The 14,059-nt window shown below is 60.5% G+C and overlaps 1 protein-coding gene across 2 annotated transcripts in view; it reads left to right on the top strand.

Moving 5' to 3' along the window:
- Nucleotides 1-14,059, top strand: part of UNC5B (unc-5 netrin receptor B) — a 77,889-nt gene that overhangs the window by 63,025 nt on the left and 805 nt on the right. The window contains exons 3-16 of one of the 2 annotated variants that reach the window (XM_028109700.2): nucleotides 1,220-1,363; nucleotides 1,829-1,932; nucleotides 2,724-2,904; nucleotides 3,536-3,703; nucleotides 4,463-4,627; nucleotides 4,854-4,886; nucleotides 6,700-6,894; nucleotides 7,254-7,643; nucleotides 8,271-8,358; nucleotides 9,455-9,623; nucleotides 9,766-9,999; nucleotides 11,965-12,114; nucleotides 12,751-12,915; nucleotides 13,681-13,862. In XM_028109700.2, the coding sequence (XP_027965501.1) occupies nucleotides 1,220-1,363; nucleotides 1,829-1,932; nucleotides 2,724-2,904; nucleotides 3,536-3,703; nucleotides 4,463-4,627; nucleotides 4,854-4,886; nucleotides 6,700-6,894; nucleotides 7,254-7,643; nucleotides 8,271-8,358; nucleotides 9,455-9,623; nucleotides 9,766-9,999; nucleotides 11,965-12,114; nucleotides 12,751-12,915; nucleotides 13,681-13,862 (2,368 nt within the window). The remainder of the gene's footprint in view (nucleotides 1-1,219; nucleotides 1,364-1,828; nucleotides 1,933-2,723; nucleotides 2,905-3,535; nucleotides 3,704-4,462; nucleotides 4,628-4,853; nucleotides 4,887-6,699; nucleotides 6,895-7,253; nucleotides 7,644-8,270; nucleotides 8,359-9,454; nucleotides 9,624-9,765; nucleotides 10,000-11,964; nucleotides 12,115-12,750; nucleotides 12,916-13,680; nucleotides 13,863-14,059) is intronic. The other variant, XM_028109701.2, reaches the window with a different exon arrangement.

Genomic DNA, 14,059 nt, shown 5'->3' with positions numbered 1-14,059 from the left:
TAACTGAATGAAGGTCACACAGCTGGGGAGTCAGGTTGGGCCCAGAATTCAGACCTGTCGAGCCATCCCACCCTACACTTGACCACCATGCCACAGTACCACGGAGTGTTGGCAATCCTGCCCTCGAGGGGCTTATCAGAACCCATGTGTAAGCATGAGAGGAAGAGCTGGTACGCATGGCAGGGAGGAGCGGCTTTAGGGATTCTGAAAATGGGGGTAGTCAGGAAGGGCTTCCTGGAGGAGGAGGCCTCGCTGTCCTCCCACAAGCTTTGGGGAAGAGCTTTGGATGGGCATCCTAATCCAGAAGGGTTCGTTCCTCTTCTAAGCATAAGGGGCTTTGTCGAGGGTTGGCAGAAGAGTCACTGATCCTTCCTGGGCAGGCTGGTGGACCCAGTTATCCAGAGAGGCCTCCACGCCCTAGTAGGGAGCTGTTGAGAGATTGGAGGGCTCCCAGGAAGAGGGACCTCCCACCAGCTCCAGCTCCTACCCAGAGAGAGGCCACATGCTGTCTTCACATATTTGTGGAACACCTTTTCTGTGCCAGATCCTGGGCCCCAGCAGTAAACAGGGCAAAGCCCTGCCTTATTCTCCTGCAGGAAATATGTAATTCATACATGACCACATCAATAGATGATACAGTTCCAGAGAGTGGTCAGTGCTGTGGGGAAAACAGACTGGGCAGGGAAAAAGAACTGCACAGCCAGTCGTGCTCAGTGCGGTACTTGGGGTGGGCCAGGGTCAGAGGGGCCTTCCGTCTAGAAGTGAGACCCAGCCCAAAGCTGAGGTGACTGGGAGTCCATTGGGTGCAGGGGGGACAGAAGAGAGTTCTAGGCAGGGAACTAGATGTGCAAAGGCCCTGTGGCTGTGGGGAAGATGCCCAGGGAGGCTGTGGTGGGTAGACGGTGTAGGGCCTGGCGGCCAAGTGGAGGATCAAGGTCTTTGTGTTGTGAGGACTGGAGGCACAGCCAGGGGAGTGATGCAGCATTTGTGCACTTTGCAGAGCACACCCCGGCTTTAGGGCAGGACGTGGCTGGCACGGGGGGCAGAGGGCTTGCGTTAGCCAGGGCAGTCTTCAGGGGAGTAGCAGTGGCGACTCGGGCCAGGGAAATACGTGGAAACGGGAGGCACTTGGCAGAAGAGAGACAGATGTCCCGGTGCCATGGCCCCTGCTTCCCATCCTCAGACCCGCCCCCTGCTGACATCCATCTCCCCCTCTCAGGCCTGCGGGTACGGGAGGTCCAGATCGAGGTGTCCCGGCAGCAGGTGGAGGAGCTGTTCGGGCTGGAGGATTACTGGTGCCAGTGCGTGGCCTGGAGCTCCGCCGGCACCACCAAGAGTCGCCGGGCCTATGTCCGCATCGCATGTATGCTGTCCAGACCCCCCCCACCCCATTCTCCCGGGGCCCCTTCCCCTTGCCCGTGCCCCCCCCCTCAGAGAGGAAGTTCCTCCTCTGTGGGAGCATCCCTGGCTGAATATGCCCACCACAGGGACGTCAGGGCCCATGGGTGCCCACTGAGAAGAAGCCTCCTAGACCCAGAACGGGGCCACCTCTGGCCTCAGGATTTCTAACGGCCCCTTTCACCTACTTCTGTAAAGGGAGCTGCCTGCTTCCGCACCCTCCTGGGTTGTTCTCTGCTTAGTATATCAGAGTCAGGGAGGGAAACCTGTTCCCCCAGCTCCACCCGGTGAGGCCCCACTTTCGTGACAAGGAAATGCCCCAGGTGGAGCCCGTTCCCTTGGTATGCACTCCCACCTAGTGGCTAGAGCAGGGTGCTTCAGGCTTCAGTTCCACCTCATTGTGCCTGGTGACCCCTCTTCCTTCTCCCAGACCTGCGCAAGAACTTCGATCAGGAGCCTCTGGGCAAGGAAGTGCCCCTGGACCAGGAGGTTCTCCTGCAGTGCCGCCCACCGGAGGGGGTGCCTGTGGCTGAGGTGAGCGGGGACGAGCGGAATACTGGCATGGCAGAGACCAGCCAGACTTGGTGTTTACTACCAGCCACGGTGCCTCAGCCTCCCAGAGCTCTCCCCATTTCACAGATGGGAATATCAAGGCTTGAGACAGAGAAGGGAACTACCACCTCTGCAGAACTCAGAATGTGTGGACCCCAGCCAGGCCCTCCACAGGCATAACCCCGAGGGATGGGGCAGAGCTGGGGCAAGATCCCCAAGGGCTACTCGGGCAGGCCCCAGGCTCAGTCTCTTGTAAGACTAAGCCTGTGGCCGAATCCTCCTTCCCCACCCAGAAGCCAAAGCGCCAGCTTTATGGACACCAAAGGGTCTCCATAATGCGGGGGCCTAAACATGATGCACCCCACGTGGCCTTTGCCTTAATGGGGAAGGCGTGCACTACTAGCTAATGCTTATTTTGCACGTACGGGGAGCTAAGTACTGTTCTCCACACTTTCCACACTGCCGTGTTTGATCCTTGCAACAGCCCTGTGGGGTAGATGCTAATAAATGCCACCCTCCGTTTGATGAAATTGAGGCCGTCCAGCTGCTGGGTGGTTGTCACGACCACTGGGTTCTGTACCGCGCAGCGCAGGGCCTGGCCCGTGGCGGGCCTGCCTCACCGTGTCACCACCGTGGGCGACCGTGCGTAGAGCTGCTGCCCTGGTTATGGCCGCCCTCCCTTCCCCTCCACAGAGGGCCCACTCCCCGGGATGCGGGTGAGTAGGCACCGGGCCCTCACGGCCCCCCACGGCCCCCCAACCACACTCCTGCAGGTGGAGTGGCTAAAGAATGAGGACGTCCTCGACCCCACCCAGGACACCAACTTCCTGCTCACCATCGACCACAACCTCATCATCCGCCAGGCCCGCCTGTCGGACACGGCCAACTACACCTGTGTGGCCAAGAACATTGTAGCCAAGCGCCGCAGCACCACCGCGACCATCACCGTCTACGGTACGGGCCCACGCGGGGGCAGCCTGGCCAGGGGCGCGGGAGAGGCGGGCCGTCTGCCCACTCACCGCGTCCTACCCAGGAGGCCAGCAGGGCCCCGGTGGACAGCTGGGCGGCTGAGGCCCAGAGAGGGGAGGTGCCTTCACCGAGATCACACAGCAAAGCTAGCCGTCAAGTCAGGCCCTCCTGGGTTTGGGGTTGGACCGGGGCCCAGTGAGTATCCTCATGCCCGAGCCTGGCGTCGCAGTAGAGTGAGGAACGGCCACCTAGGCCTGCAGGCTCTTCCTTGCGGTTCCCTTGGGTAGGAGGGGCAGAGCCATAGCTGAGATGCCTCGAGTGTGGTAGAAAGAGCCCTATTTCGGGCTCCATTACTGGGTGACCTTGGGTAAGCGTCAGCCCTCTCTGGACCGTCGTCTGTCATCGTACAATGAGGCTGGGGATAGACCGTGGCCTCCCTGGTCCTCTCTGGTGCTGACGGCTGTAGCCCAGATCTGTCCCCAGTGCTACGGCAGGAGGGGTCCAGTTAGGAAAGGCCAGGCCTCAGCAGAAGGGCCTCGTGGGGGCTGGAGATGGCGTTAGGGGGCCCACAGGTCGCAGAGCCAGGCCCAGCACGTGACACCCGCTGCCCTTGCAGTGAACGGTGGCTGGTCCAGCTGGGCAGAGTGGTCGCCCTGCTCCAACCGCTGTGGCCGTGGCTGGCAGAAGCGCACGCGGACCTGCACCAACCCGGCCCCGCTCAATGGAGGCGCCTTCTGTGAGGGCCAGGCCTTCCAAAAGACCGCCTGCACCACCGTGTGCCCAGGTAAGGCCGCGGGGCCAGCCGGCAGCCTACCCACCCCGGTTCCCACCCCACTGCCCAGCCCTGCTTTCTGTGCTGGTGCCAGCTGCCACACTCAGGATGGCTGTTCTCTCCCCACTGTGGGGGGCAGAAGGGGCTTGTCCTAGGGCCCGTGGCTGGCGGAGCAGGCCGGACAGGATGCCGCGGGCTCTGCCCTCTCATTCTGCGCCCGGCTGCTAGAGAGACAGACACAGACACAGAGCTGCCGTCGGACGGGTGGGCTCTCCTGCCCTCCAGGCTGAGGGTTCTCAGTGTCAGCCCGCAGGGCCGGGGTCCCAGCGCTGCCTGGGGTCAATAGGAGCCTGTGCTCCTGCCCTTGACCTAGACACGTCTTGTCCGCCACCCCTAATCCTGCAAAGGTCCTCTTTCCTCTCATCTTCGCCTCACCCTGTGCGTCCCCTTCTGTGGGTCGCTTGCATGCCTGGTTTTATCCGGGCTCTTAGGTTTTTGTGTGTTTGCCTTGGGTTTGAGTCCCTGTGAGCGCCCTGGGCTGCGTCTGTGTGAGGGACCGTGTGTGTGTGTGTGTGTGTGTGTGTGTTCTGCCTGCCCCCCACCCAGTGCCCCCTGCTGCACTGGCACAGGACCACGTGGCTGGGGGTGGCTGTGCTTGCGTCTGGCTCCCTCTCCTGCCGTAGCACGCGGTGACGCGTGCGGGTGCTTTGCTGTGCTCTGTGTGCGGAACCACGCGCTGTGTCCCACGTGCTGTGTGCCGTGCTCCCACAGTCGACGGAGCGTGGACGGAGTGGAGCAAGTGGTCGGCCTGCAGCACCGAGTGTGCCCACTGGCGCAGCCGCGAGTGCATGGCTCCCCCGCCCCAGAACGGAGGCCGAGACTGCAGCGGGACCCTGCTCGACTCCAAGAACTGCACGGACGGGCTGTGCGTGCAGAGTGAGTCCTTGGGATGGCAGGGCCCCCTGGGGGGGGGGCTCGAGCTGGACGAGTGGGGGCCCCATCCCCAGCCTGCCCCAGGCCTCTGGTGCGGGCTGCAGTGGAGCAGGCCCTGGGGACCTCTGCCACCCGCCACGTGCATCATCTCATCTGCGTGTTTCCTGTCACCTCACCACCCTTTCTCTGCCACCTATGTCATTGTCTTTCCCTTTATTTCCCTCGACAGATAAGAAAACTCTAAGTGACCCCAAAAGCCACCGTAAGTCCCATTTCATGGCTGTCCTCTTTCCTCTGGGGGATCCCTGGCTCTCCTTGACTGGCTTTTCCAGGGTGTGGGGTGCAGGGCAGGGTGGAGAACAGGGAGACTCGAAGGTGCCCCCTCAGCCACCCTCCATGGGGTCCCCTGGCCCCCGGTGCTGCACGTGTCACGGCCTCCATCGCGTGCAGACAGGCAGACCAGCAGCTGACAGAAAGGATACCGTCCCGAGCCTCCCATGACGGAAGAAGATGGGGCTCAGAGAGAGGAAGGGGCTGACCGGGGGTCCAGCCAGGATTTGAATCTAACTAGTTATGTGGCCAAAGCTGGTGCTCTTAGCCTTGCACCCTCAGCTTTCCTCTCTGTGACAAGGCCAGGCCCACACCATCAATCCAGAGCCCCTCACTGTACCCCCAACAGCGGGACTAGGTTTTCCAGGAAACCCGCTGCCCAGCATCAGCCCCAAGGGGCTGGTCAGCTTCCTCCCCAGGCTGTGCTGTGGCAGCCCCAGAGCAGTAAAGCTGCTCAGGCAGATTGGCCTGTGGTAATTAAACCATAATTTCCAAATCATTCCAGAATCATAAAATCAGCAGTGAGGCCCTGGGCCCAGCTCAGGGGGGGGGGGGCGGGGGCTGGGCTGGTGTTCCCCCAGTGGTCAGGGAGAACATCAGGAGGCAGAGCCAAGCCCTTGAGGGCCTCCTCTGGCAGCTCTCCCGGGGGCCAGGAACCTGCGGGAGCCCAAGAATGAGGGTGACTGAGGAGAGATGGGGCCAGAAGGCGGCAGAAGCAGGCAGACACCAGGACTGAGCCACGCCCTACCTGCCGAAGGCTCAGTCTGCACCAGGGAAGTGGGGCTTGAAAGGGTCCAGGCAGGGAAAGCAGGCCTACTTTTCTGAGGCCTCCCCACCCCCCAGGAGGGGAGACGGGACTTGTGCTTCCTGGAGCTCCCAAAACAAACAAGAAGGAAGAGCAGGTATCTGGGCTCTGCCTGTGTGCTCTCCCATGTGGTAGCCACTGGCCACGTGTGGCTCTTTCAACTTCCCGTTAACTTAGTTAAAATTAAACACATTGTTAGAGACCTCGTTCCTCAGTCACACCGGCCACATTTTCGTGGCTGTCACATGGGACAACACAGACATAGGACGTGCATCGCTGTGGAAAGCACGGCTGGATGGCACTGCCGTGTAGACCCTCCCTTTTAACCCTGACACCTTCCTGCCTGGCCCGTATAGAGTTATTTGTAGCTGTGTGGCAGGCTGCCTGGGGGAGGGAAGTGTAGCCGTGGGTGGCCTCCCTGAGCCCCTTCCTTCCCCGCCGCCTGCTCTCCTCCTCGCCACCGCATCGCCTTGCCTCTCATTCCCGCCTCACGCTCCTCTGCCTCCATCCCCACCCCCACTCCGGGCATGGGATGCGAGCTGAGCTCAGGACGGCAGCTGGCAGAGAGCTCTGGGAGCCGGGACCTCCGGCCTGAGGATATGCTGCAGGCTTGCAGTGGGGCCCTCGGTTAACCTCCTGGCCAGGACGGGACAGACTGAGCCACAGCCCTTGTCTCTTTCTCAGAAGTGAGCCATGAGTTCACCGTTGGGACCGACCACGAGTCATTTTACCGGTCTTTCGGCACTGGGAGGGTAGCAAGGCAGGGGACTTGAGGCCACTTTACTTGCAGAGACCGATGTGCAGAGCGGTTCAGGCTTGCCTGAGGTCCCGGCCAGTCTTGGGGGCGCTGAGACTAGGACCTAGCCTAGGGCAGGTCTGTCCTGGGACCTGGGTCTCTGCCCCGGGACCTGGGTCTCATGCAGCCCTCCTGTGCCCGCAGTGCTGGAGGCCTCGGGGGACGTGGCGCTGTACGCAGGCCTCGTGGTGTCCGCCTTCGTGGTCGTGGGCGTCCTCATGGTGGTGGGGGTGGTGGTGTACCGCCGTAACTGCCGGGACTTCGACACCGACATCACTGACTCGTCCGCCGCACTCACTGGCGGCTTCCACCCCGTCAACTTCAAGACTGCAAGGCCCAGTAAGCACCTGGGGACACCCAGCGGGGTGGAGGGGGGCGCAGATGCAGGCTGGGGCACCCAGAGGGGCAGGGGCAGCCGGCCAGACCAGCCAGACCGCAGCGGAGGCTCCTGATCCCTCCCGGGGTTTTCCTAGACTTTGCTCTACAGTTAACTGGATGAGTGTAGATCAGAGGCACACAGGGAAGAGGAGCAGCCCAGGTGGTGAGTCCCCAAAGCTTCCTGCAGCGGATGGCAGTTGAGCCTTTGGCAGCTGAACACTGGGTGGGATTTGGCAAGAGAAGGGCCCCCGGCAGGAGCAGAGGGTGGGAGCCGGCCAGTGAGGCACAGTTGGGTCTGACCGCAGCCCCAACCCCTGCAGACAATCCCCAGCTCCTGCACCCGTCGGCACCCCCGGACCTCACGGCCAGTGCTGGCATCTACCGCGGGCCCGTGTATGCCCTGCAGGACTCAGCCGACAAGATCCCCATGACCAACTCACCCCTGCTGGACCCCCTGCCCAGTCTCAAGATCAAGGTCTACAATTCCAGCACCACCGGCTCTGGGCCGGGCCTGCCCGATGGGGCCGACCTGCTGGGGGTCCTGCCGCCCGGCACATACTCTGGCGATCTCACCCGGGATGCCCACTTCCTGCACCTGCGCAGTGCTAGCCTCGGCCCCCAGCAGCTCCTGGGCCTGCCCCGTGACCCGGGGAGCAGCGTCAGCGGCACTTTCGGCTGCCTGGGTGGGAGGCTCAGCATCCCGGGCACAGGTGGGCTCCTGCTCTGCTTGCCTCTCAGCCCGGCCTCAGCGTGCCCCCTCTAGGCATCCCCAGCACCCCCTCCACCGATAGGAGCTAGGACTTCCCTGATCCCTTTTCTCAGATGGGAAACATGAGGCCCAGGGGGGAGAATGATAATAAAATAGAAGACTTGGGGTCCAGGCCTTTCTCTGGCCCACTAAGGCAGGGGAACCTCATCTGCTAAGTGGGAGAGAGTATCTCTTCATAATTCAATAGACCTACAGAGCACCCCTGGGAAGGCAGGGCTGCCCATCTCAGGCTGCAAAGCCATCAGTTGATGGTTTCCCAGTTTCAAACGGATCTGGGACTGGAGCTGGCATTGGGGCCTTCTGACTTTGAGTCCTTGCCATCTTTATACCCTTTCACAATGCCAGGGGCCCCTGTGTTACCCGACAAACTCACCACTGTCAGTGACCTGGGCTGTCCTTGTACCGAATCCCCAGAGTTTCTCTCTCCACTCCTTGCTGTCGACCACCTGGATCTCGGGAGATGTCATTCTCCCCCCCGCCGACCTAAGCTAGGAGCCCCCCCCACACCCCTGTTCTAAGCTCTTAGACTCCCTCCAGCCCCTCCCTGCTGACCTCCCTCTCCCCCTAGGGGTCAGCCTGCTGGTGCCCAATGGAGCCATCCCGCAGGGCAAGTTCTATGAGATGTACCTCCTTATCAACAAGGCAGAGAACACCCTGTGAGTAGAGAGACCTCAGTTCCAGCCTGGGCGGCCCCCCTTCTCTTCCTCTCCCTGCTGCCTGTCCACCCTGGGTTCAGATATCACCATCCCCCACTCCCTGATCCTAAGGCCAGAGGTAGTCCTCCAAGGAGGACATTGACAGATCTTATTACATACAAAATCAGCAGGACAAATCACAAAACTGAAAGGCAGTTGACAAAGTAGCTACCTTATGACAAAAGGTTAATATCCTTACTAGGTAAAGAGGCTTTGAACATTTCACTACAAAAGTGGTCAGAGGATATGAAGTGATTCACACATACTCTCTCTGATGCACACACCCTCACACACACACACACACACACACACACAGAGGCCGGTAGATTATGAAAAAATATTCAACCTAATTTGTAGTCAAAGAAATAGTAATTCAAACAGCCATGAGATATTAGGAGTTTTTTACTTCTTGAATTTATAGGGTTTGTTTCATACGATAAAACCTTCATATTGACAAAAGCGTGGGGACTCGGCCCCCCCATGACACGCCCCTGGGAGCCCAGACCGGTAGCAGTTTTCTAGAGGGCAGTTTAGCAAACACTTGTCCAAAACATCCCAAGAGCGCAGAACCCTTGAAAATGCGAACAAAGGGCGCCTGGGTGGCTCAGTTGGTAGGGCGACTGCCTTTGGCTCAGGTCATGATCCTGGAGTCCTGGGATCGAGTCCCGCATCGGGCTCCCTGCTCATCGGGGAGTCTGCTTCTCCCTCTGACCCTCTGACCCTCTTCCCTCTTGTGCTCTCTATCTCTCAGTCTCTCTCTCTCAAATAAATAAAATCTTAAAAAAAAAAAAAAAGAAAGAAAGAAAACGCGAACAAAAATATGGCTGTGAGAACTTGGCCGTGAACAACAGAAATCTGAGAACAATCTTAAGGCCTGTGCCATCCTTCTGCCTCTCCTTAACCCCTGACCTCTGGGAGCCCCCGGGGGGGGGGTGGAGACCTGCCTTGGGCCACCCAGGAGCCAGGGCAGAGGCGGGAGCCCCGCACCAGTCCCAGCCCTTGCTGAGCTTCCAGCCTCCCCTCACAGTCTGCCCCCTGCCCTCTGCCATCTCCCCAGCCCGCTTTCAGAAGGAACCCAGACAGTATTGAGCCCCTCGGTGACCTGTGGGCCCACGGGCCTCCTGCTGTGCCGCCCTGTCATCCTTACGGTACCCCACTGTGCTGAAGTCAGCGCCGGTGACTGGATCTTCCAGCTCAAAACCCAGGCCCACCAGGGCCACTGGGAGGTGAGGAGCTGAGGCTGGGAGGCCGGGCCCGCTATCTGAACCTGCTCTGGGAAGCCTCCAAAGCTGAGAGAAAGCCCCTTTTCTCTTGGCCCCGCCTGGGTGGACCTCTCCACGGCCGTGACCTGTGTGCTTCACCCTGCAGGAGGTGGTGACTCTGGACGAGGAGACCCTGAACACCCCCTGCTACTGCCAGCTGGAGGCCAGGTCCTGCCACATCCTGTTGGACCAGCTGGGCACCTACGTGTTCACGGGTGAGTCCTACTCCCGCTCTGCTGTCAAGCGGCTCCAGCTGGCCATCTTCGTCCCCGCCCTCTGCACCTCCCTGGAGTACAGCCTCAGGGTCTACTGCCTGGAGGACACACCCGCGGCCCTGAAGGTAAGGCCAGGTCGTCGGTACCGCCCAGCACTGGCACACTGGGAGAGCAGCACCCCTGGCTCACCAGCTGCCGCGCCTTCCCGTGTCCCCCAGCCCGGAATCGTGGTAGCCTCCTTCCACCATCAGCCTCATGAATCGGTCATTCCTTGCTCCAACATTGAAACGGCATCAGACCCCCAAGGTACAGAGAGGAATCAGGCACAGTTCTGCCCTCACCAAGCTCCAGGCTAGAGGAGGGGGAGACAGATAGGGGGCTCCCTGACGGAGGGCGAGGAGCACCCGACTGGGAGGGGGAGGGTCTGAGAAGGCTTCACAGCACAGTTAGCCTTAGACCCGTGCTCCGAAAGCCGAGTAGGGGTGCCAGGCCGAGGAGGCCGAAGGGCCTTCCGGTAGGCAGAGCCGCTAACGCAAAGGCAGGTGTGTCGTTCCGAGTGGCCAAAGCCTGCAGGGGCTGTGTGTATGCGACAGGGAGAGAGATGGGGCTGGGGGGTGGGCAGGGCTCAGCTCCCCAGCAGCCTTGGGAGCCATGAGCAGGAATTTGGGATCCATCCAGTGGGCGGTGGCATAGACGCGGTGGACCCCTGTTCACAGGCGCTCTTTTGAAAGCCCCTGTGCTATGCTGGGGCATGGCTGCACAAGAGGCAGAGAGGCCAGCTGAAAGCTGCAACTGGGCCCTGGGCCCTGGACACGAGGCAGTGACAGCCGCGAGGACGGGGTTGGCCGCTGTGTTAGCAGAATGGACAGAACCCAGTGACTGATGGGAGGGAGAGGGGAGGGAGGCGTGGGGGCTGACGGCCAGGTTCTGAGTATATGCAAAAGGACAGACAGTGTCCCTGCATGAGGGAGGGGCTGTGGCAGGTGCCAGTGGTTTGGGCGGGGGGGGGGGGGGTGGGCAGAAAGGTGAAGGTGTCAGATCTGGGCACATAGAGCCTGGTGGTGGCAGTGTGGACCTGTGTTAGTAGCACCCTGCCCCCTCCCCCCCGCCTCCAAGTCCCACCCATTGCCTCCCCAGCCCTCCGCCGCGTTCCTAGGACCTCAGGCTCATCCTAACACTGGAAGAACACGGCTCCTTGGCCCCGTGTAAACCTCTTCCCTCCTTCCATCCCCCTGTGAAGCCTCTGGTCCGTTTCCTGTAGCTCCAGGCCTCCCCCGACCCAGGGTCTGTGGTCTCCTCCGGTCCCTGTCTCCCAGTAGCACGTGACTTGTCCCAAACTCCAAGTCACGGACTGAGGCAGCACAGGTGGCAAGGCCTCATGGGAGAGTGCATGTCTTCTGCTGGGCTGAGCTGGCCTGAAATTCCAGAAGGCCCAGAATGGGTTGGAGGCTCTGGGAAGTGCTCTTGCGGCCTGCATCCCTCAGCACTGGTGTGTTGGCCGGGGTCCAGCTTTGGTCAGAGAATGGAGTGGAGGTCAGGAGGGGAGCTGCCACATTTTGGCTTGATGGCATTCCTTATCTCTTCAGTCCCCATCTGTCCGTCCATCCGCTCGTGCATCCACCCATCATCCATCCAGCTTGCTGCCCATCTATCTGTATACTCATTCACTCAGCAGTCCATCTGTCTGTCTGTCCAGCCATCACCAAGCATCCATTCATCTTTCCTTCCATCTGTCCTTCTATTTATTACCCATCCATTTGTATATCCGTCTACACGTCCATCTGTCTGTCTGTATTTATGCATCCATTTTTCTATCTATCTATTCGTCCATCTCTCTGTCTAGTCACCTATAAATCCAGTCATCTATCCATCTGTCCCATTATCTGTCCATTCATCCGTCTGTTCACACAGTGTGTCTTCTCTGAGCACTTACCAAATGCCTGGCCCCGTGCTCCGATGGATACCTGCCCTCAGTCCTACAGCCTGGCTCCCACAGCCCGCATGTGTCCCCAGACCCCCAGCTTGCAGCAAGAAGAACCCATTGGCCAAGTGTGATGGGCTCCCCCTTCCCATTGCCTCCTGGCCCTCAGGAGGTGCTGGAGCTGGAGCGGACGCTGGGTGGCTATCTAGTGGAGGAGCCCAAACCCCTGCTGTTTAAAGACAGTTACCACAACCTGCGCCTCTCTCTGCACGACATCCCCCATGCCCACTGGAGAAGCAAGCTGCTGGCCAAGTACCAGGTGAGGGCTGGGGGAGGGGAATGAAGCTGGGGAGGGGGGGAACATTTGAGGGGCTGCCCAGGGAAGACCAGTGCCCCTGCCCAGGCCTTGGCCCCGCCTCCTTCCTCTAGGCTTGCCCCCACCCCCGGTCTCTGTCTCCCTCCCACCTCACTTCACACTCCCAGTCATCCCGAGGCACAGCCTCACACTCGGTGCCCACCCCATGGCACACTCCTAAACACAGATGTCTATATACATCACCTTCAAAGAGGCCTTACCGTCTCTAAGAGTGTTCATGCCTGGCAGACCTTGCAGAGGAATCTCCACTAGTCACATCCCTGTGCCTGGCACCTATCTGCACAACACTATTGAGTCTGCAAGGCTTCCAGCCCAGACACACGTGCGCACACGCACTCGTATACGCATGCACACCCTTGCACACACACTCACGCATCCAGACTTGTGCCTTCTCCCCCATATGCTCCCTTTCTCAGCTGAAGGGCCCTTGACCAGCTCTTCTCCCTCTGCCTGTCTGAATGGAGAGGCCTGCACTGCCCACTGAGAGGTCCCCGCACTCGCCGAGGCTGGCCTCATCACCAGCCTCTGAGGGCAGGGCAGGCTCGCCTCCCATCCTTGACCCTGCTGCCCCTCCCTCAGGAGATCCCCTTCTGTCACATCTGGAGTGGCAGCCAGAAGGCTCTGCACTGCACCTTCACCCTGGAGAGGCACAGCCTGGCCTCCACAGAGCTCACCTGCAAGATCTGTGTGCGGCAGGTGGAAGGGGAAGGCCAGATCTTCCAGCTGCACGCCACGCTGGCAGAGGTGAGGCCAGACACTCTGTGGGGCCAGGGGGGACAGCGTTCAGACCCCCGTGCTGCCCCATCAGCTGCGGGGGAGTGCTGTCTCCCGTAAAGATATGTTCCCTTCACCTCCCAAGTCTGAGCTGGGACCTGCGCAGTTTTGCTCAGAGCTACCACTTACTGTGCTTGGTCCTGTGGCAACATCTAAGTCGGAAAGTGGGTTCTAGGGAGGACAGAGACCACTGACCTTGGATCCAGTCAGCACTTGGCCCAGGCCTGCAGTTTTCCCCCACTATAAATCCAGCCTGAGGTTTACAAAACCCAGGCCACCCAGGACGGCAGTGCTAGAACCTCCTTGCAGCATGGTGTCAAGAGCACTGGCTATGGGCCTAGGCCCCGCTCTGCCCCTACCTTGGCATGTGACCCTGGGCACGTCACCTCCCCGTTCTAGACTTCATTTCCACACGTGTAAAAGTGGCCCTGTGTGGATTAGACCGTGGCTGAGGCTCCTTATGGCTTTGTATTCACGAGAGGCCATCAGCATTAGCCTGGGCCAGTGCGTGAGCATGGTGCACCCCGAGGGCTGGGGGTTGGGCATGCAGCCCTGGACCTTGGAAGCTTCCAGGGGAGGAGGTCTTTGGGCAGCTGGAGCCTGCCCAGAGCGTGGGGAGTAACCAGAACCTCCATGAGCTCACAGTCCCGGGCAGGAAGGTTGGAGGGACGGGTGCCAGTGCTATGCATGGGGTGGGGGGGCTTTTCCCCTCTCACCTTGCCCCTGCTTTTCCAGACGCCTGCCAGCTCCCTGGACGCCTTCTGCTCTGCCCCTGGCAGCACGGTCACCACCCAGCTGGGGCCCTATGCCTTCAAGATTCCACTGTCCATCCGCCAGAAGATATGCAACAGCCTGGACGCCCCCAACTCGCGGGGCAATGACTGGCGGCTCTTGGCGCAGAAGCTCTCCATGGACCGGTGGGTGTTGGGCCGGGCCCAACCCACCCCAGCCTCCCTTTGTCCCCAACGGGCAGGTGGGGCAGGCAGCCCGACAGTCCAGGCACATCCTTCCATCCATGGGTGATCAGGAGCTCAGGCTCGGGTGTGCTAAATCCAAGAAGCCCATTCCTTGAGGAGCGCCATGCTCAGGGTGCTGGCCTGTGAGAATCAGGGGA

The sequence above is a fragment of the Eumetopias jubatus genome, unplaced genomic scaffold (genome assembly GCF_037043125.1).
Source record: "Eumetopias jubatus isolate StellerSeaLion01/CBP00866 unplaced genomic scaffold, mEumJub1_p1.0 scaffold_17, whole genome shotgun sequence".
Lineage (NCBI taxonomy): Eukaryota > Metazoa > Chordata > Mammalia > Carnivora > Otariidae > Eumetopias > Eumetopias jubatus.
The sequence above is the reverse complement of the archived record's forward strand: the minus strand, read 5'-3'. Positions and strand labels throughout refer to the sequence as shown.